The following is a 20,657-nucleotide window of genomic DNA, read 5'->3' as shown; positions in this document are numbered from 1 at the left end:
AACTGATGAAATTGCGAGGCAAAAAGCTCTAAATTATGTCTATCTTCTTCCAGGTACGTTATCACAATCTAATGGTTATGTTGAGCCAAAATAAACTATTTGTTATTGAGAAAATTTTAAACAATCGTGTATATATATTTTTTTGTTAGGAGTTAGTTCTGTGACATTTTGTGAACGAAGCAACTTACTAACCGTGAAGGGAGAAAGAATCGATAAGGCTAAAATAATGAGGAAGATAGATAAGATTTTTCAACCTAAAAATTCGTTCTTTTCGTGTTTTAGTCCCAAATACTAGTACATGGTGTTTATTTTTGATTTTACATTTATAAGAGTATTTGGATTTAAGTAGTAGTTTTCTGATCAATTGTCCCTTTTAGGAATATTTTCTAGAGAAGTGTTTGGTTTTTTATAAACTTAAGTCATATTAGTCTACTCGTATAATGTCTTATCAAAAGAAATCTAGTTCAGATTCAGATAATTAGGAAAAGAGTAAGACACACATGTCATAACCGAAAGAAAAACATATTATAACCTCATAACTAAAATTCTATACCTCCCCAAAACAAACACCATACGAGTTTAAGATAATAGACATAGATAGATACACGGTTTAATGTGGAAACGTTGAAAACCATAGATTTTCGATAGCCGGAAAAGGAGGTTCCACACTCTCCATCTGATTGGTCAGGTCTGGTCTGATCCGGTCCAACTCGGTTTGGTTCAGTTTATGTTTGGTCTAGCTGACATAGGGAGGGTCCATGAAAACCCACTGAAAAACTTGCTCATACTGAACGGCAGCGTTTTCCCAAGAGTAGTTTCGGGTCATTCCTCTTCTCATCAATCCTTCCCATGACTGTTTATACTCTCTGTACGTTGCTGCAGCCAACCTCAAGGCCTGAGATGTATGTAACACAACAAGGTCATATACCCACAAAAACCATAAACCACAAATCCTCTTGAGAAATGGGGAGTTAGATAAACTTACCGAGACCATGCTATCTTTCGACAAGGGAGTGAAGACCCACCTGAAACATTAAACCCACAAAAGAACGATTCATAACAACACAAATCATTTGAATTTGATGATTTTTTTCCTTTCTCAAAAACAGATTTGTTTATTACCCTGTACCAGTACCAGCTCCACCTTCTGCATAAGGGTTGAAATTCTCAACCGTATCCTGAAAACAATCATGATCCAGTTATAAATCATTACCCTTTTAGTACCAAACTATTCAAAACAATTTGATTGTATTTATCCGGGTTCTTGAAGATTTAAAGAAACTCACTCTGAGTCCTCCAGTGCCATGAACAACTGGAATGGTTCCGTATCTCATTGCGTATAGCTGATTTAAACCACAGGGCTCGAATCTCGACGGCATGAGAAGAATGTCACAGCTGTTTATCGATAGTTTTCAAGACAAACAAACAAAAACAATCCAATGAGATATTTGTGGCACTGTGAAGGTTTTCTACAACAGTTCCTTTATATGAATCATATGATAATCCATAGAATAGATCTCCCTGGACAAAGCAAAGATTCTCTATTGATTTTATCATGTCTTCTGGAATTTTTGAAAGTCTAAGCTAGAATGATTTGTTTTTACCCGGCTGTGATTCGATGAGAGATGGGGACATTGAACCCAACCCAACCACGGAATTTGTCTCTGTATGTTTCCTCCATACTTCTCATCCAGCTTTCATATTTTGGGTCACCCGAACCAAGCATGACCTGCAAGCAACCAAACCACATTAAATCATATCAACAAAGATATCTCATAAAAAGAAACAACTCTCTTTGACTGAAAAAGGAATATTAGAATGCGGAAAACCACTACAGATTCCAGTAAAATTTTCCAATTCTGCCTCAGATTTAAGAAATGTGCGAAAACAGCTACTAAATACAGGAGATGAGAAATGTGTATCACACATGTCACTGGTACTGCATGTGTTCCAGTTAAACCGTTCAATAGACTCACTTACGAATTGAATGTCATCCACCATGAGATCAGGACCAGCGGTTTGGATCAGATCAATGCCCTTCTGGTAATCAAGTCTTCCTATAAAACCAATCTGTAAAAAGTATTAAAACATTCAAGCTACATGAGTGATTATAAGACAAAATAGAACATTTCTTATAAAAATAAAAGTGGCTTTGAAATATCACCATAGGACATTCAGGCCTAATGGGGAGACCCAATTCCTTTTGTAGTGCCATCTTGCATTTGATCTGCGATTCCCAAAGCAGATACAAAAAGTGAATTCCACCATAACAAAGCATCGGATTTTGGCACTTTTACTCAAGAGAACTTCACATCACCTTCTCGGAGACATCATCAGCAGAGTAATGGAAAGGAATGTGTTCATCCGTGGATGGATTCCATTCATCAACATTAATTCCATTTGTGATCCCTGTAAACATCACCGGAATATCAGCTCAGAAAGATGTTTTAAGTGAAAGATTATAAAAGTCGGGGTTTATAGAAACAAGTACCATTTATAACACTTTTCCGACTAGAAAGCAAATCTTGAAGACCATAACCACCTTCAACAGTAGTGATTTCCCATGCATAGCCCTGAAAATACAGAAAACAAATCCCAATCAGAATACCAACCCACACAATGTCAGAATCATTACCGTAAGTGAATGTGGTCATTAATATCAGGGATTATGTTTACAAAAGATTCATCACCTGGCTCACAGTAATGATACGGTCAGAGGTCACAATAGCACCCTTGAGAACATTAACCGCTTCACCGGTGTCAAGGGCATGAGTTCTTGCCCACGTTGGAAATACCCACCCGACTGCTCCATACCATTCCGAAGGCAATCCCAAGTTGGTGTATGTAGCTGCTGGCTCCACCCCCTTTTAGGAAAAGAGCCAATTTATGAAATAGAAAAATAACCTTTCAACTTAATCAAACACAACATACATAACTAACTAATCACAGTAAGCTAACTATGGGGCATTATACGAAACTTACAACTATATAAAAACCAGAAGAAGAGATATTACATATACAGGTCTGGAAAAATGTTTATGAATTTACCTGATGAGCGAGGTTATGGATAATGAGAATGCTTCTTGCATCCTTATAAACTCCATATGGGCGATACTTTGCGGCCAAAAGTCTGGAATAAAAGAAGATACACGATATAAGTTTCAATGTCCACAAATCAAAGCAGGATTCTGCACATCCGTTAAAAGATAAAGCCTAGAGTATAAGGTAAAGAGATCAAGAAAAGGTTACATGGGAACAAGGCCGGCATGCCAGTCATTGACAAGGAAGAGTGATTTCTCTCCATAAGTGAACCCTCCAAGAGGCAGCACGAGAGGGGCTTCACATGCAGCATGGCAAAGTAACGTGAACCGAAACTGTAATCAGAAAATGTGTGAGACGACGCACTTTTGTTGTTTTAAGTAGACCACATGACTTAAAACATAACATTTACACAATAAAAGAAAGTTATAATTATAAACCAAAGTCTTTCTTTGGACAATGTCAACAGTAGTACCTGATTGTCACCAAAGGCTCCTTTACTATCTCCGTAGGGATTACCAGGTCTATGGTAGGATTTGTGATCAACAAAAACCTAAAGACAGTTTACAAAAACAACACAAAATGTTAAGCAATGGCGTTTGTCAAAACTCCACAATAATTTATGCTAGAAGAGATTAGTGGTTACCCAATCAACACCATCTCTATACTCATGATAGAAGGAAACTTCTTGAGAACCACCAAAGCAATTTACTGTTACACGTATCCCCAAATCCTTAGCCCGGGCATAGTTCTTGTCTGCAGCAGTTCCATTTAAGTACCGAGGAGAAATGACCATAACACGATGCCCACGACCAGCTAAAGCTATCGGCAAAGAACCACAAACATCTCCTAATCCTCCTGTTTTCGAGTAAGGAGCCGCCTCGGATGTAACGAAAACAAGGTTATTGACAACTTCAGCTTTTCCACTCGGAATCCCAACCTCTGCAGCTCCTTCTTCAACAGCTCTATTTCCAGGTACGCCAAAGTCAGCCATTACAATTTGATCAATAGCCTCTTTCTTCTCTTCATGATGTGTAATTTCTCCTGTGCTAGTGCTAACTGTTTGTTGATCACCTGTACAAGGAAAAATCGAGTTCATCTTCGAGATTCTGAGCAAAATCGTGCTACTTTATATCAGAATTTTTTGAATATGAAAGATTCTGAAATTTGAAAAACGTAATAGCTTTGAATCTGAGGACCACAAGCAAAATTCAAGAGAATCATTCACTTTTTACAAATTGAAATCACATTCGATAAACCATCACAAAATCCCTAGATTATGCACAAATCAGAGAATAAATCACTGTTCGTTGAGGAAATTGGAAGAAACACTATGAAGAACTCAATCACGAGTTTAACGACATTTACCAGGAGGAGTGAGCTGAAAGCCAAGAACGGAGCCAGAACCATCTCTCTCTGCGTCTGTGATAAATCTCTCTTCATCAGACTCACGAGAGTCACCGGAGAAGGAAGAAGAACGACGAAGCAACAATGACCGTCCGATACTGAATCTCCGTCGAAAACGAGGAAATCCGAGACTGGCGATCGGACGGAAATGGCGGATCCGGTTGAATCCAACGAACGGCTCGAATTTAACGGAGCCACTGATTTGAAGAGACGCCATTGATCAATTAAAGAGTGAGAGTTTCTTCGACTGTTACAGATTTATGTTTGATTTCGTCTGGTTGTTGGGGAAGATTGAAACCACCTGTGGCCTATCTACTACGTAAAGAATCTCCTTCCAGCTTCGCCGACATGCTTCCAAAACTTTAAAGTTAACCACAGAGAAAGAGTACACTAAAACCTTTATTCTTTGCCAAAACAAATTTTTTTTTTTTGTTTGATATTTTAGTATGAAACAGAATCAATTTTAATTTTATTCCTTAAAACACATTATCATTTCCATAAGAGTCATAACCAACATAAATATGTAAAAATTTCGAACCAACAAAAATAATTTCAATAGTTGCAACAAATATTTTCTGATCTATGCAATTTTTGCCTTTGGTTTTATAAAATTTACTCTCCGATATTTTAATGGTTTTATTGTCCCAAGAGGATCTATCAGAAAAGCGCGAAGATCAAGAACGAGTAAAAAAAAGATCACACACTTCTTGCCGAAATTGGAGCCTCATATTGTGCCACGTGTAAATTAGTGGGCTCCAGTTTATGTGTTCCAGCTTTATGGTGATTTACTTGGATTGGGCTTTTGGTTAATTTTATGGGCCGATTATTGTGAATGAAATATATAGGCCCAAGAAACAAATGTCTAATGGGCTTCATAATAAATAAGAAGTCATTAACTATACACGTTTTGAATATGGTTCGTTGTTTCCAACTAACTGTAACGTTTCCCACTTTCCTCGTCATTATGAGTTATTAAAGAGTTGACTACTAGTATTTTTATCATGTGATATTCATTTTCTGTAGTAATTTATTTTACGTGGTATCATACTATCACAGTTTGTATTTATTTAATCAATATTGCACCTTTCGTATTACTTCTAATATTTTTTAATCATTTAAAATCATTTTTCTAAAACCTTATGGATCAATTTCATGACATATACTGATGACAAAAAGAAGACATATACTATACCACACAATTTTTTTTTTTTGTTTTGAAACTGACATATATTAACATGTTTAAATAGAGTGCTAATTAACTATGACACCTTCCCTAATTACCAAAATCCAAAAGTAATCCTCGTTACGAATATTTAACCCCTCGTGCTTCCCTCGTGGGTATTATTTATGTATATATATAAAAGATCATATGATTGGACACGATAATTAGGAACAACTGTGTTTTTTTTTTAAATTTAAAAAAGAAAAAAGAAGAAAAGAGAGAGAGAGACTCACAAATCATAATATCTCCTTCATTAACTCATAATCACTTTAAAGAACATTGGAATCAGATTCATTACATAGGGATTGATATGGAAAAGTCAAACCAACCAGTTCATGTAACCTTGTCCGAATTGAAGGACGGAGATAAAGAAATCGTTGATGCTGAATTTTTGGTTGATCTTCTTGAGAGCTATAGATTTGGTAAAGATAATGTTCCCGCCCGAGAATTTCGATCCAAGGCGGCAGCGACGGCTCCGGCGCCGGTCAACACCACCGAGATAGAGTTGGAAGAGGATAATGATGGATCTCAAGCTCAAGGTACATTAGTCAACTTGTCAGTTTCTTACATGTTTTTTTGTCTTTTAATTTTTGGTACCTCTACTAATTGGTTAGGATCCTAATTTTTAACCGGACACAAACCTGCTTAACCGGTAGATCAATCTCTCGTTTATTTTTGGTATTAATTGCCATCGTAGGTAACAATTCTGTTAGTGAAAGTACATCATCGCTATTTTCCGATTCAGATCCAATAGTACTTGAGAGTACTGTGAGCGAAACCGGTTCAAACGAAGAATCTGAAACCGGTTCAAACGAAGAAAATGGTAATAATTGGTTAGAGTCGAGCTCCACAAACTTGCCAAATGTAGAGAACAAAAGGCAACGGAATGGAGAAGATTGTGAGATAGAAGAGGAAGAAGAAAATAACGAGAGATCATTATCGGATTCAGAAGAGAAGTCAAACCTAGAGAAGTTGCTTGGGACACAAGAAAACTATGAGCTTGGAAATGAGGATGAAGAAAAGAACGAGAGATCATCGTCAGATTCAGAAGAGAAGTCAAACCTAGAGAATTTGCTTGCGACACAAGAAAACTACGAGCTTTACTGTCCTAGCTGTAGCACATGTATCACCAGAAATGTGGTTCTCAAGAAAAGAAAACGAGGGAAGCACGTTAATTCATCTCTGGATCTGAAACCCGATATACCGGTTGTTGAACCGGACGAACCAAGCGACATTGAGGAGATGGAATCACCAGTTAAGGTTTATGTCCCTGAGACTCGGATTGAGGATGATCAAGAAGATAAAGAGGGAACTATCTTTACTTGCTTGGTTTGTGATCTAAAGTACTTCATCCGGTTAGGTAAATCAAACCTTAATTAAACCGGTTCTGAGTCAATTCTTTCCAGGTTTTCTTGGTTTTGTAAACTTGATGGATCAACCCTGGTTTTATATTTTAAATTTCAGGAACAAAGTTCTTACAACTTGATTATATCAGGGGAAAACCGGTTGAGAAATCAGGTATGTTATCGTGAATTGAAACAAAAATATTACTCCTCTCACCTAAACCGGACTAGACAAATTGATTTCAATTTGGGAAAAAATCAACAACGGTTTCTTTGATCATAAAAAATGTTTATAGGCTTATCTTTGGTATTTGAATATTCGATAGAACTACATATATTTTGTACCCAAAGAAAATTTGCAAACTATATGCAGTTGAAGAATATATAGATGTGAGGAAGAGTATAAACACCACACAATCACCACCACAAATTCAACCGGACGGAGAAAGATTCGCCATTGAGTTGTTAAAGAGCACCGTCTACGGCGGTCTCACTGAGACCATCACCAGCCTCGGCGTTGTATCATCTGCTTCTGCCTCTGGTTCCTCCACCAGTAAGTCTCTAGACTCCATTTTCCTTTTAGTTAGCAAACAAATGCGAGATTAGTTTATCGGCTATCTAATCATCAGATTGGTCCTTGTTATAAATAGTAACACTATATAATAATTTCGTCTATTATTTTTTGTTGTTGTTTCAGTGAATATATTGGCTCTTGCTGTCGCAAATTTGGCCGGTGGGCTCATCGTCCTCGCTCAAAACGTAATTACTTGAACCAAAAAACGTTTTCTCGTGCCACAGATTGCCTATGGGGTTTCTTATTTTAACCGGTTCGGGTTTTTTTTTATTGCAGTTTCAAGATCTAAGAAACAGTTCAGATCAAGAGAAAGATAGGTACGAGGAATTGTTAGGGAGACGTACTAAATCCCGGATACATATCTTAGTAGCGGTCATGTCTTACATTTTCTTCGGCCTAATTCCTCCGTTAGTTTACGCATTTTCCTTCTACGAAACCGGAATCAAGAACTACAAGCTCATCTCGGTTTTCTTGGGTTCTCTGGTTTGCGTAATTTTGCTCGGTTCGATCAAGGTCTATGTCCGAAAACCAACCAATTCATGTGGATCGACTAAAGCTTATCTCAAATCTGCGGCTTATTATACGTCTATTGTTGTTGCTTCTTGCGGAATCTCATACGTTGTCGGAGATATTATGGGAGAGTATATCGAGAAGCTCAGTTTGGTTGGTTTAGACCAGATCAGTATAACTTCACCATGTTATGGAATTAAACCCGAGGAGTGCCGGTTTACTTCCTTTTAATATACAGTGGGACTAAGAACCGGTCTGACCAACGTTGTATAATTTCTGTTCTAATTACTTACTAAATCTCTGTATCTTTTCTAGTAAAAAATCAAAACTAATGCTTTCATAGAATAAATGTGTTTTGAGGTTTTTCTTTAATGATGTCTTATCTCTTTCCGAATGAAATAATCGGAATGATGCGGTTTAACTGCGGATAAGATACAGTAAAATTTAAATAGTAACAAAGATATGGTTTCGTCACCATTCAAACTATGTGTATAACAATGTCAAGCTCCATAGGTATATAAGATTTGTATAATTGTAATTGAGGAGAGATTTTGACATGTTATATTGTTAGCCATATACAACAACTTTTTATATATTTAACCAGTTAGTTAAATCGTTTGATTCATTAAAAAATGAAATTTATTTATTTTTAGTAAAAAAATAAAAGATAAAGATATCTTTTGATCAATAAATACAGTCCACATATATATCAAGTCAACAAAATAAGATCATACTCCCAATTTTTACTCAAAATATAATGTAATTAAATGCTAAAGATATAAATGTAAATACAATGTTTTGGGTAATTTGATGTGACGACAAATAAAAAGAAGAAAGTATTAAGCTGACGTGTGATAAAGGAAGTGCGTGCGCCCGAAGCTTTCACACCCATTACACATTTTACTCTCTCTCACAGAGTACACACTGTCTCTTCCTCTTCTCTACTCTTTCTTCTTCCTGTTTCTCTGTCGTTTCTTCCAAACAAAGATTCTTTTTTTTTTTTTCCTTCTGGGTTTTAGAAACAGAGAGTCACTCTAAAGGTAAAAAATCACTCCTATTGTTTCTTCTTAATAAGGATTTCAGATAAATTTTTTTTCTTAAAAAGGTCGACTTTTTTTTCCTGGTTTCGTTTTTTTTCGTTGATCTCAGAGAAATGTGTTCTGCTTTTTAAGTGTTCTTTCTGATTTTCGTATTACTATGATTTAAAAACAAAAAAAATCTAAACTTTTCTCGTCTACAGCTTCCCAAAAGAAAAAAAGTGAACTTGGTTTTAATATTGTGTTTATTTTCTCTTCTTCGTTCTGATTCAGTCTTATTCTTCTGTCAGATTTTGTCTCCTGGGTTTTTTGGGAGAGAAATCAGTCGACGAAGCTAAGGTATATATACTCTCTCTCTCTCTGATTCTCTGTGTTGTTGTTGGTGGGTTTTACTTTACTGAAAATCGAAGCTTGATGTGGAATTGATTAGCAACTTAAACCCTAAGTATTCGTTTGTCTTAGGTTGGAATAAAGTCTCTGTTTTGCAAATACCCAATTTTTATTCCTGTCCTGTCTTCTTCCATATCATTGCAGTGTATCTAAATGCGAGTTACTTACTATATCGTCTGTATCTTCTTCCATTTCGAGACTCTCTTTACTTAAATTGCTGCTTTTTTTTTAAGAAGCCTATGCGTTTGTTATTGATAAAGTTGTAGCTTTTCTTCACGATTTGGCCTGTTACATTTTCATGTTATATGCAAAATTCTGTGTACATGCGTGTATGTTTAGTAGAAGTGTAGAACAAGTACTAGATTGATATGATATTCATAGCTTAAATCTGTGAATGCCTTACACAGTCCTTTTGATTTTCAATCGTTTAGAGGCAAGGAAGAAACAGTTTGTACTTTTGATGCAGCAGTCTTTCTTGTAATTGTTGTAGGTTCGTTATAGTAAATCATCAATAATGATCTAAAACCATTCAATAGCTGTGAGACTAATTCAATTAGAGTTCTTAGGAATCAATAATTTCCATGTTTAGCTTCCACTGTAATCCTTATCGTGCCTAATTTGTAATTCAAAAAAGTTAATCAGTTTCATGGTTGTTTCTGTCTTTGCATTTCAGATGAGCAGCAGGCGATCAGTGAAGAGATCATTGGTTCTTGATGATGATGACGATGAGGATATATTCTACAACTTCAAGGTCCTTCTACCTAATGGCACTAGTGTGAAACTCACACTGAAAAACCCAGAACCGGAGATCTCGATGCAGTCTTTTGTCAACTTGGTGAAGAAGGAGTATGATAATGCACGAAAAGATTGTCTTTTGATGTCTAAGAGGATGAAGGTTGATTGGAACTCAGGCGGAAAGTTTCATCTGGAGTCAAATGGTGGGAAGATGAAAGGCATTGTTCGCTTTGCTGCGTTTAAGCCTGACTTGTGCCACATAATACGTCTTGATGTGAGTTGTTCTTTCTTTGTTCAAGTCTTTGTCTCTTTTTGTTCCATCTTCTTATTTCTGATATTTTCTGCCTCAATTTCTATGTATGGGTCAGGACGGTTCTGGTATAGCTTCCACCATGTATGAGGTCAGTATTATTCTTCTGAAACATATACGCTTATTATCTCATTGTCTCCTTAAGTTGGTCTGTGATGATGGTTTACAATTGTTTTTTGCAGAACTTGTGGGATTTGACACCGGATACTGACCTACTTAAAGAGCTACCAGAAAATTATAGCTTTGAGACAGCTCTCGCGGATCTAATAGTAAGTGTTTCAGTAAAATTACCTGCAAAGATAGAATGCCTAATGCAAAATTTATGTTTGTTTGAGGCAGCTTTCGCGGATTCACATTGTTGTATTTGCTTGTTTGATTTCTGAAGTAAATACCATGCGTTTCACATTAAACGACAATTTTTCGCAAGTGGATTCACTTACTCTCGATTAGTAACTAATTTTGAGATTATTTCTCGTTTATTCCTGATATGGAATCCTAATTTTTCTGTTGCTTGATTCACAGGACAATTCCTTGCAAGCTGTGTGGCCTTATCGTGAAGGAGCTCGAAAACTGATTAGGTTTGTTTTTATGATAGGAGGTTAAATGACCAAGATTGAGTGTAACCCTTCACCTCATGTGATTATTGCAGTGTGGATATATCTGGTGACCATATTACAGTCTTTGATACCGGGAGAGGAATGGACAGTAGCGAAGGAAACTCTATTGATAAATGGTGAGATTGTTTCTTCAATTTCATTCAAATGCTAACAGAACATAGAAGATATTGATAACCTGTTACCCATATGATCGCTAGGGACGGCTATTGGGTTATGATTATGAACTGAGAAAATTGTTCTATAGAACAAACAACTTCACATATTTTACGTATTGAGATTGATATTGCAATCAAGTGTTCTTTACTCAAATTGATACTGCAGGTTTGATTTTTTGGTGAACATTCTTCACATTTGGTTTAAATTATGCAGGGGTAAAATAGGGGCCTCACTACATAGATCTCAAAAAACCGGTGCCATTGGAGGCAATCCACCATACCTTAAGGTATTTCATTAGTCTCAAAGAGCTTAGGTTCATTTCCTTCTTGCAATTTTTAACTTTTGTGTTTAAAATATTAGACGGATAGTTAAGTACTTTCAGTCAACATATGGATGACTCTGTAGACATGTTTCAGTATGAATGTTCTTTCTGTATAACTACCTGTTATCTTACTGATTTGAAGAAAGATTTACTCTTTTTCTATGTAGCCATATTTTGGGATGTTTGGATACGGAGGTCCTTATGCTTCTATGTTCTTGGGAAGGTGCGACTTCAGCTTCTGTTTACCCATACTTATCTGCATTGTCTTGTTACGTCTAACTCTCTTCTCTGTCAGGCGTACTTTGGTGTCTTCTAAGACAAAAGAGTCCAAGAAAGTGTTCACTTTGCAATTCAAGAAAGAAGCATTGATTGACAATCGGTCTATCGTGGGAAAAAACTGGAAGGTAATATGCTTCTTCATCTGTAAGTTTAGCTCATTTGTTCTTTCTTGTACTCGTCAATGTTTCATAAACAATTAATTCTGAATATCTTGTATAGACTGATGGTGGCATGAGGGACCCGTCGGAGGAGGAAATGAAGTTATCCCCTCATGGAAGCTTTACAAAGGTACACCCTTTTTCAAAATTTTCTGCCCTTGTTCCCATATGACGTGAAAATAACTTTCTATATACTATCAGAGATGCAGAAACAAACCATATGACAGTTTTATGTAGAGATTGTGTGTATTATATAACTTTCTATATTAGAAAAATAACTGTCATATATATTATGTGTGTTCTAGAGATTGTGTAGAAACTTCATGGTGTTGTTCTCAGCTCATATGACAGTTTGATCTTCATATTTTCAAATTTATTCTCGTATAACTGAGCTACGATATGCTATCAACTGCTTATCTGATACTAATGGTATATATTCTTTTTAGGTCGAGATATTTGAATCAGAATTTGACATCTCAAAGATCTATCAACTCCAGTGCAGGCTCAAGGATATTTACTTTCCTTACATCCAGGTATTCTTAGGGTATTGATAATACAATATATCACAATCCATGTTAATTGCTAGGGATTTTGTTAACGGCTTTAATTCGTTCTTAAAGCATGTTAATCTTTACCAAATATGGATCCGGTGATGCCTGAAAACTGTGCTATAAATATGGAAAAAATGATGAGTTTCTGATCGGTGATATATGTTTTCTAATAGTTTTGCCTTGCGACCATTTTCTTGGTGAGTTTTTCCTTGGCTCGGATTAAGTGTCACTGTTTTAATTTGCTTTATTAACCTGTAGTGTGATGAACTCTCCAAAACTGGGAGGACTGAAAGGCCTGTGGCGTTTCAGGTTTGTTATCATCATCATTGGCTAATCAGTTGACAGTTGTGTTCTCGTTTGATATTACTAAGATTATCATTTGTAGCTAAATTTTGTTTCAGATTTGTTATTATTATTCCAAGATAAATTACTTCAAGTGTTCTTAGATATACTCTTTTCCTGGTATTCTTTCACCTTTTCAGGTCAATGGGGAAGATTTGGCTGAGATAGCAGGTGGAGAGGTTGCCATTACCAACCTACACTCCAAGGGTCAATTTTTTTCATTTCAGATTCGATTCACTCTTTTCGGTGGGAAAAGAAAAGGTAAAAACCCCTCTTCAGATCAAGACGTTTCCTATTAGTTAAGCTCCTGGCTGCTTTTGCCTCAGTATCCGGTATTAAGTCTATTTAAAATACGGCTGGTACGTTCCAATGAAGAGATATTTTTGTTTGGGCTTATAATGAAACTGCAGTGATAGTTGTTTTGTGGTCCACCAACACATACATAATCTTCTTACACTGGAATTTTTAGAGAGCCTATATCATGTTTGTTAAGAGAAACGCTGAAATGCCCTCCTAACAGAAGCACAAAAATTGCAATCCCAAGAGTTTATCATCATTGGATTCTGATTATATATGTGTTCCAGGGACAGCTCAAGAGGCAAATGCTCGCCTCAAGTTTGTTTATTTTCCAATCGTCCAGGTATAACAATCCTTTTTACAGAAGAAAACATTACCTTTGGCTACCTTCTCGAACTGAACACTTTAGAATCTTTGCAGGGAAAAGAAAGCATTGAGAAAATTTTGCAGAGTTTAGAAGAGGAAGGATGCAAAGTTTCTGAAAGCTTCCAGACTTTTGGCCGTGTTTCATTAAGAAGGCTTGGTCGCTTACTTCCAGAAGTCCGTTGGGTTAGTTTTCTCTTGTAACTATTATCATGCTATTTATGGTGTAGAGGGCTTGCAAGTTCTCCGAATATGCTTGAAAACTAGAATTTAACTCTTGCGTTGTTTGTGTCATCAATAAATGTGTAGGATTCAATACCGTTTATGCAAAGAGGAAACAGAGCTTCTACTTTGCAGAAAAGCTGCCGAAGAGTAAAATGCTTTGTTGGTATGAAGTGCTCATACATTGTCAGTTGTATATGTACATCTGTTTTTTTTTTCTTTATGAGTGTACACTCTTTGTGGTTGCAGATTTGGATGCTGGTTTTAGCCCAACGCCCTCCAAAGTGAGCTAAACACTAATCCTAGATTATTAAACGTGTTTAGTACATTATCATCTGATCACTAAACAAGCTTTTTACAGACTGACCTTGCAAGCCAAAATCCTTTCTCAGTGGCTTTAAGAAACTTTGGTAGTAAGTCGACGGAGAAAGAGAAGGATGATGGTCAGTTTGAAATCCTTTTGCAATCTTGTTTTTTCCATTCCTTGTCGTAATTGGATTATAATGAATTCTTGTTTTTACAGATGTCAATATTGTGATTCATAGAGAAGGAAAATCTGTCAGCTATGCGCATCTGGAGGAAAAATATCAAGAATGGGTTTTGGAGATGCATAATACCCATGATGAAGAAGCTGCATCGGGTCTAGATGAAGCTGTCCTCATTGTTGGATCCTTGGATAAAAAGGCCCTTGGCATTTTGCGTGATGGTATGTTTTAGCTTTGTTTGGAAAGCTATAGGCTCAAAAATGCATGTTTTCTAAGCATTATCATATATCCATATATTTTTACTAATCATTGATGTTGTAGTAGAATGGATAATTCCATATATTTCAAGTTTATCTCCTTGTATGAATTGGGTGCTCATACCTCCAATGTTTTTGAGCTGTAGCTGTGAGGGTGCATAAGGAAGTTAGGAGAAAAGAAAAAACATGGAAACGTGGTCAGAATATAAAGATTCTGAGAGGAGCTTATGCTGGGATTCACAATAACAATGTGTATGCCACCATTGACTATTTCCTAATAGAAGGGTTTGAGGACGAAGCAGGCGGTTAGTAATATCTACACCATAGTTTAAACTACAAATAGAATATCTTTTTGTAGTGGCTACAGCTGAGATGATGGTTTTTATGTGTCTTCTGCGCAGGGGATACTCGGATTTTATGCAGGTAATTTTTTTTTCATTTAACTAGTTCTGTATATTCAATGCTAGTTCTGTATCTTAAATGTTTAATTTTAGGCCTATCGATCGCCCTGAGAACGAGGGATGCAAGCTTTCAATCATCGATGGAATTTCGAAACTGGAAGTTCAGAGTTCTTTATCTTTACCGATCACTATAATCGACTCTGGAAAGGTCAGTCACTTAACTATTACCATTTTTATTTATTTTTTTATTTTTATTCTCCTATTCTGCATACAGCAAATGATTTCAATCTGCGAAATGTTTTTGCTCAGTGCCTTCCTGTAGATGCGAACGAATGGAATAGAAAACTTGATAAGCAACAGGAAAAAGCACCGTCAAAAATTGATTTGCTGGATGAAAGAGATTGCAGAGAATTGAAGATTGATGGGGTATGAAAGTTTCATTATTTTTTATGAACTATTGTCAGTTTAAGTGATAGTGTTTGGTGTCAACTGCCTTTGCGTGCAAATACATATAATGAGCAATAAGCACTTTTGTTTCCAAATCGTTGCCACAAAACTAAGCACCTTTGTATTTCAAACAAGCTTATCACCGATTGTAACGTTTTATGTATCAATATGTTACAGGAACTACCCATTGGCAATTCTGTGCGTGCTGGGAAAGCTCCTCCGAAACAGATTGTTGCAGTTGTCCGACCTGCATGCTTCACGTCTTTAACTCCGTCAAAGAAGTTGGACCAGAAAAATATCGTTAAGATGGATGGGGAAGAAATGGTCATGGTAGTAAAATTGAAATCAAGTGATAAGAATATATCTTCGCAGCGCTTGTTTCCTACATCCCGTAAAGGGATTAGTGGTCTTTACATCTTCTCACTTGGGTCCAAGTTTCCAAACCTTTTCAAGAAAGCTGGCACCTACAATTTTTCTTTCTCCATTGTAAGTAACTTTCTACACTCTTCTTTTTTGTATATGAAAGGATTGTTTGATAAATTTAAACTAACAGAATTCCACCTTACAATTCTATCTGTCAGTTATAATGTAATTGCTCAAACACTTTATATTCAGGGCAATTCGATTAAGTGCAACAAAACGGTGGTTGTTAGACCTTCTTCTAAGGCAGCAAGGTGGGAACTTGACGATAATCTGGAGTCCCTTCCGTGCAATGTTCGGTAAGACTCATAATCTTTTTAGAAATGGAATTTATATGCCTCAGACCTCTCATTTTCCTTCACATTAAATCTTAGATTGTCGAACTTGATCAATATAATGGTGTTTCTACAGGGTGGGTTCTTCTCTTCCACCTTTCCGTATCGCTTGCTTTGATAAGTACAAAAACAAGATTCCGTTCACTTCTGTTCCAAGTCTGGAAGTTGAATTGGAAGCTAGCCCTGGATTCTTAATCAAAATTGACAAACTTGAGACCAACCTGATAAATGATGGATTAATTCTTAAAATCGAGGTATGTTGTTACTTCCATGGTATAAGCACTGACGTTATGATTATATTTAAGTTAATGTCAAGCGAGGACAGATACTAAATACAGTCCATAGTGTAGGCAGTTGAACATTTCCATTCACGATGGTTATCGTTTTTGGTAAGCATACATAATTTTGTGATTTTCCGAATCTAATGCAGAATATGCTCGTTGAGACTGATGAGTTAGACCAGATCCGACCTAATTATGAAGCAACGTTAGAGATACGTGCAATGGACAATCCTTTTTCTGTCTCGGTTCCTTGTAAAGGTAAGCTTTAATTCTAGTATTGGTCTTTATAAGTCTATATGCTAAAGCCCTTGTTAAGTTTCACAAATAACTCATCAGAGATGTACTTACACCCGAAAAGAAATCAGAGCCGGAGTGTATCGTTCAGTTATGTTACTTTAACTTAGGGAGCTTTCTGTAATTTCTGCTCTCTTTATAGAACTGAGAAAGTTGAAGATTTCTGATAGTTATGTAATAAGGGAGTGTAGTCTGTATCTATTTGTCAAAGTGACATCGTAAGGACATGCAAAATGAACAATTAATGTTTATATTATGTAGAAATTGTTTTCCCTAACGAAATTTTCTTGTTTCAGTTAATCCCGGGCCTCTGAAACGAGTTGCTGTGAATAATCCCAAGGCTCTGGAAAATTTGCTTCCAGATTCTACTGTCGAAGATTTTATCCTGGAGGTATATAATATCGGTCTATGCACGCTGTCAAACAGGAATCAGCTTTTCCTCCGAATTAAGTTGACCATAATTTTTATGCAGTTGTTCGATGGATATAATAACCATGTTGCCGAGGGGACCGATGTTCTGATACATATTGATGGTTATCGTATTGAAGACTGGATGGGCATCAACCGTAAGGTGTGAGAAGCTTATTTTAGTCAAGAATAGGAATCTCTGTTTGACTTACTGAGTATATAGTATATCGTATTCTCGCCATTGTACCACTATCTGGATGACGCAGTTTGTTTCTTAAATGATAGGTTGATAGTCGTGGCTGCATTAATCTATCTGGCATTCTTAAGGTCACAGAAGGCTATGGGAAATCTGGTAATGTGATCCTTCAATTTCTATATTTTTCCGGTGACATTCCTTTTTGATGATTTGCTGATTGTCTAGCGTCTTTGTTTCTCTACAGTATCACTCTCTGTAATGTCTGGTAATGAAGTTATCTTCTGTAAAGAGTCACAAATTGATGAACGACAGCTAAGACTTGTAACCGAGGTAAAGATTATTTTGGTGCAGTTTGGTTTTGTTTCTTGCCACCAAGCTTTTGTCAGGAACTTGTCTCTCTACTGACTTCTGATCCTGAAATTGTTTGTGTTGATCAGCTGCCCGACTGCTGTACTGCTGGTACAAATCTCATGAACCTCATCTTCCAAGTGACGGAGTTAGATGGTTCTTTGGATACTAGCATCCATCATGACGAAAAATCAGGTTGTTTCCATACAATGAGCATTGAATCTGATTCAAGCAGCGTTGAAAGTGCAATCAGATATGCCTTTGTCCACGGGTCCTGCAAAGTTTCTTCTCTCTCCCTACCTGAGAACGAGGGTGTCTTTTCTTGCAGGGTGTTCCATTCTCGATATCCCGAGCTGCAGATGAGCATAAAGGTAGTAATTTTGAATTGGGCATGTGTTGCACTATGTTTCTACTATGGGTAGAATTTTCAGTTCAAGCTCGTGTTAACACACTTTTTCACTCTGATTCTCTATTTTTTTATTCTCAGATTCAGGTAACATCTGCTCCCACATCTGAAAGAGAGGAGAGTGGATATTCTACACCCCATTCAAAAACGACTCCACCACCTGAATCAGGGATTCCTTCAATCACAAATCCATGGCCGACTCCATGTTCACAGTTTGGAGTATTGGCCATTAGGTCATCATCATTGGCTCTCAGTAGCGAAACTAGCCTGATGGATATGGCACAGTACACTGAGGTATGGCCATCACCATTTAAGCGGCATATATTGATATTTCTCTTTCATTTATACCTTAGTGCAGGCAAAAAAACATCTAGAATGAGCTAGCTTTTGTATTCCGAGTTCATCTCAGCCGCATGCTTATAATGTCCCTTTCTTACTGCAGGATTTAAAAGAAAAAATCAATATTGACGAAGAACGCCGAGTTGAATTAGAAGAGCGCCTAAAATGTTTGCAGGCTCAACGTGAACATGCTGAGCAAGAGTGTAGTAGACTGCAAGGTAAATCGTATCTTGATTTGTTGAAGTTTGATAACTATGATGGGGTTTGAACTTGAAGCTGCATTGGTGCTATTTTTTTATTTGCTTGCGTTCTGTTTTTGAAACACTATCCCTAAATTTGGTGTCTAGAACATTGCCTACTTCTTTAGTTCTGACTTCTGAGCATGCTCAATACTTAATGGAGAGTTTCACAAGTCTTATTTCAACAGTTTTCTAATTCAAAATAATGGCGGATCGTAGCATAAACTGGCAATTCTTACCTCTTCATGTAAATTCATCTCAGCTTCTCTGGAACCTCTTGGTGCACCGTTTCCAGAATGCCTATCCACCAAAGAATCAATGATGAAGCAAATCGAAGAGAAGCATCATGACACTGCAGCATCAGTGTTCTGTTGTCTGTACAGAAAGGCTCCACCTCCACGGTCTCTGTTTCTGTCACAGAAAGGAATGTTTGGCGTTGTAGCGCTTCTAGGTTCAGTTGCCTCCACGTCGCTAAGCAGGTGACATTGATTTTATAGCCAGAGTCTTTCTGATCAAATTCATAGTGTCTACACTTGGGGCAAATCTTCAATTTCCTAAGTTATTTGGTATGACAGGGTTTTGTCTGAATATTTGGGGAAAGACACAATGCTTTCTTTGGTGTGCAAATCATCACAGTTTGGACCCAAAAGCGATGAGTATCGCAAGTTTCAATCTGAAGCAGCTAGCCTCGGACGATCTATCACCAATCGGTTTCTTGTTATTTGTCTTGATGCAACTAGGTATTTTGGTACTCTTCCTTTGATATTTGGATTTCGTGTTAATCTTTTGCTTAACCAGATATGTTCTGGTTCAAAACATGCAGACCTTGGAGGAACGGACTTGTGAGGAATGATCCTCAGAAGAGATTAGCCATGGATAACCCTTACCTGCCGAATGGAGATCCTATACCCGGTTTCAAAGGCTACGCTGTGAACATGATAGATTTAGCTTCAGAGGAGCTGGATATACAATCAAGCTCGGGTTACGGGCTTAGAGAGACACTATTCTATGGAGTTTTCAGAGAGTTGCAGGTATATGAGACCGCAGAGCATCTTGAAGCAGCTCTTCCTCACATCAATGGTGGAGACGCTGTGTCTCTAGATGGTGTGATCGCCAGAGAAAACGGTTTCATATACTCTGGTTGCTGGTACATGCACTTTCTCTTGATCCTTAAATGCATTTCAGTTTTCTAAAGCTTGGAGGCCTAGAAACCTTCCAGATTTTTGCTTTCTTTTTAATCTGTCTTGGTTAATGTGAGTGTTGATATCTTTGTTTATTGTGTGTTGTCAGTACACCGGAAGTTCATTTTCCAATAACCGTAACGGAGAGGCAAGAGAAGGCATTGGTGCAACTGGAAATAACAAGAGACAAGAAGAGAAAGACTGAGGAGATGATGACTGAGGAGAATCGTTCGTTGCGCAGGTTGGTGAAAAAGTTGAAGAAGGCAAATGAGAAATACCAAAATTTTACTGCTATGGCAGACTCTTAGGTTTACTTTTTTTAAAAAGTTTTCTTGATTTAGTACTTTTGTAAATTGCAAAAGGTTTGGAGTAATTCGGTATTGACTAAAACGTTCTGGATATTTTGGTAAATATAAAAAGGTTTGGTGTTTTGCCAAAAATATCAAAAGCTCTAGGTACTTCTGTGAACAGAAAACGTCACAGGTTAACTATGTCGATAGCAGAAGATTTGGTTACTTGATTAAAATTGAATGGCCGCATAAAATCAAATCAAATTGAAAGAAAATTATAGAATGATAATAGCACATAACACGGTCACTATTTATCTAAACTAAAAATTCATTTTTCGTTTTTTCTTGAACATTTCACATCTCTTTTTGCTTTCTCTTGGGTAATGGAGCCCCCAAAAATATCCAATAAAAACTCATTTGAAAAAATTTGCCTCACGCCATCACTCTTCCTTTTCT

General features: G+C 36.9%; 3 protein-coding genes and 1 long non-coding RNA gene across 8 annotated transcripts; 2 read left to right on the top strand and 2 right to left on the bottom strand.

The window, feature by feature from the left end:
- Positions 1-391: 391 nt before the first annotated feature.
- Positions 392-5,031, bottom strand: SS1 (Glycogen/starch synthases, ADP-glucose type). 2 transcript variants are annotated; one of them, NM_001203449.1, is made up of 16 exons: positions 4,408-4,807; positions 3,686-4,113; positions 3,515-3,592; positions 3,250-3,374; positions 3,049-3,130; positions 2,691-2,864; positions 2,492-2,573; positions 2,318-2,409; positions 2,165-2,227; positions 1,981-2,070; positions 1,605-1,729; positions 1,287-1,395; positions 1,123-1,178; positions 986-1,025; positions 511-895; positions 392-413 (listed from the first exon to the last, which is right to left on the bottom strand). In NM_001203449.1, exons 1-15 carry the CDS (start codon positions 4,661-4,663, stop codon positions 737-739), a joined length of 1,959 nt encoding a protein of 652 aa, NP_001190378.1. In that variant the 5' UTR covers positions 4,664-4,807; the 3' UTR covers positions 392-413; positions 511-736. The 2 variants fall into 2 exon arrangements, with proteins under 2 accessions (NP_001190378.1, NP_197818.1); NM_122336.5 differs by having other exon boundaries at positions 401-895; positions 4,408-5,031.
- Positions 5,032-5,848: 817 nt separating this feature from the next.
- Positions 5,849-8,486, top strand: MEB2 (Vacuolar iron transporter (VIT) family protein). Of its 2 annotated transcripts, none has more exons than NM_180736.3 (6): positions 5,849-6,207; positions 6,366-7,028; positions 7,133-7,186; positions 7,385-7,564; positions 7,709-7,770; positions 7,862-8,465. In NM_180736.3, exons 1-6 carry the CDS (start codon positions 5,979-5,981, stop codon positions 8,324-8,326), a joined length of 1,653 nt encoding a protein of 550 aa, NP_851067.1. In that variant the 5' UTR covers positions 5,849-5,978; the 3' UTR covers positions 8,327-8,465. The 2 variants fall into 2 exon arrangements, with proteins under 2 accessions (NP_851067.1, NP_568441.2); NM_122335.4 differs by having other exon boundaries at positions 5,858-6,207; positions 6,414-7,028; positions 7,862-8,486.
- Positions 8,487-8,808: 322 nt separating this feature from the next.
- Positions 8,809-9,012, bottom strand: AT5G03735. Its single transcript, NR_142706.1, has one exon. It is a non-coding gene; the product is annotated as an other RNA (long non-coding RNA).
- GMI1 (gamma-irradiation and mitomycin c induced 1) lies at positions 8,994-20,377 on the top strand (the record flags this gene model as incomplete). 3 transcript variants are annotated; one of them, NM_001343868.1, is made up of 39 exons in its annotated part: positions 8,994-9,135; positions 9,423-9,471; positions 10,196-10,531; positions 10,626-10,658; positions 10,750-10,836; positions 11,090-11,145; positions 11,217-11,300; positions 11,554-11,626; positions 11,830-11,885; positions 11,958-12,066; positions 12,161-12,229; positions 12,546-12,632; positions 12,909-12,959; positions 13,133-13,253; positions 13,577-13,632; positions 13,710-13,838; positions 13,962-14,040; positions 14,124-14,158; positions 14,236-14,317; positions 14,398-14,580; positions 14,763-14,921; positions 15,018-15,039; positions 15,111-15,225; positions 15,327-15,443; positions 15,642-15,950; positions 16,080-16,183; positions 16,296-16,473; positions 16,650-16,758; positions 17,091-17,185; positions 17,267-17,365; positions 17,488-17,554; positions 17,643-17,728; positions 17,836-18,117; positions 18,234-18,446; positions 18,595-18,709; positions 18,993-19,209; positions 19,306-19,470; positions 19,554-19,877; positions 20,021-20,377. In NM_001343868.1, the coding sequence occupies exons 3-39, from the start codon at positions 10,196-10,198 to the stop codon at positions 20,217-20,219; spliced, it is 4,701 nt and encodes a 1,566-aa protein (NP_001330245.1). In that variant the 5' UTR covers positions 8,994-9,135; positions 9,423-9,471. The 3 variants fall into 3 exon arrangements, with proteins under 3 accessions (NP_001330245.1, NP_001330246.1, NP_197816.3); NM_001343869.1 differs by lacking the exon at positions 8,994-9,135 and having other exon boundaries at positions 9,443-9,471; positions 20,021-20,335; NM_122334.3 differs by lacking the exon at positions 8,994-9,135 and adding an exon at positions 12,824-12,847 and having other exon boundaries at positions 9,443-9,471; positions 11,830-12,066; positions 20,021-20,219.
- Positions 20,378-20,657: the final 280 nt, after the last annotated feature.

Source organism: Arabidopsis thaliana, chromosome 5 (genome assembly GCF_000001735.4).
Source record: "Arabidopsis thaliana chromosome 5, partial sequence".
NCBI classification, from domain to species: domain Eukaryota; kingdom Viridiplantae; phylum Streptophyta; class Magnoliopsida; order Brassicales; family Brassicaceae; genus Arabidopsis; species Arabidopsis thaliana.
The sequence above is the reverse complement of the archived record's forward strand: the minus strand, read 5'-3'. Positions and strand labels throughout refer to the sequence as shown.

Coding starts and splice junctions, on each gene's coding strand:
- MEB2 (NM_180736.3), top strand. CDS start 5,979: ATGGAAAAGTCAAACCAACCAGTTCATGTAACCTTGTCCGAATTGAAG. Junction 7,029..7,132: donor AAAGTACTTCATCCGGTTAG/GTAAATCAAACC, acceptor TTTAAATTTCAG/GAACAAAGTTCTTACAACTT. Junction 7,187..7,384: donor AAAACCGGTTGAGAAATCAG/GTATGTTATCGT, acceptor AACTATATGCAG/TTGAAGAATATATAGATGTG.
- SS1 (NM_122336.5), bottom strand. CDS start 4,663: ATGGCGTCTCTTCAAATCAGTGGCTCCGTTAAATTCGAGCCGTTCGTT. Junction 2,228..2,317: donor CTGATGATGTCTCCGAGAAG/GTGATGTGAAGT, acceptor TGGGAATCGCAG/ATCAAATGCAAGATGGCACT. Junction 1,730..1,980: donor TGGTGGATGACATTCAATTC/GTAAGTGAGTCT, acceptor GGTTGCTTGCAG/GTCATGCTTGGTTCGGGTGA.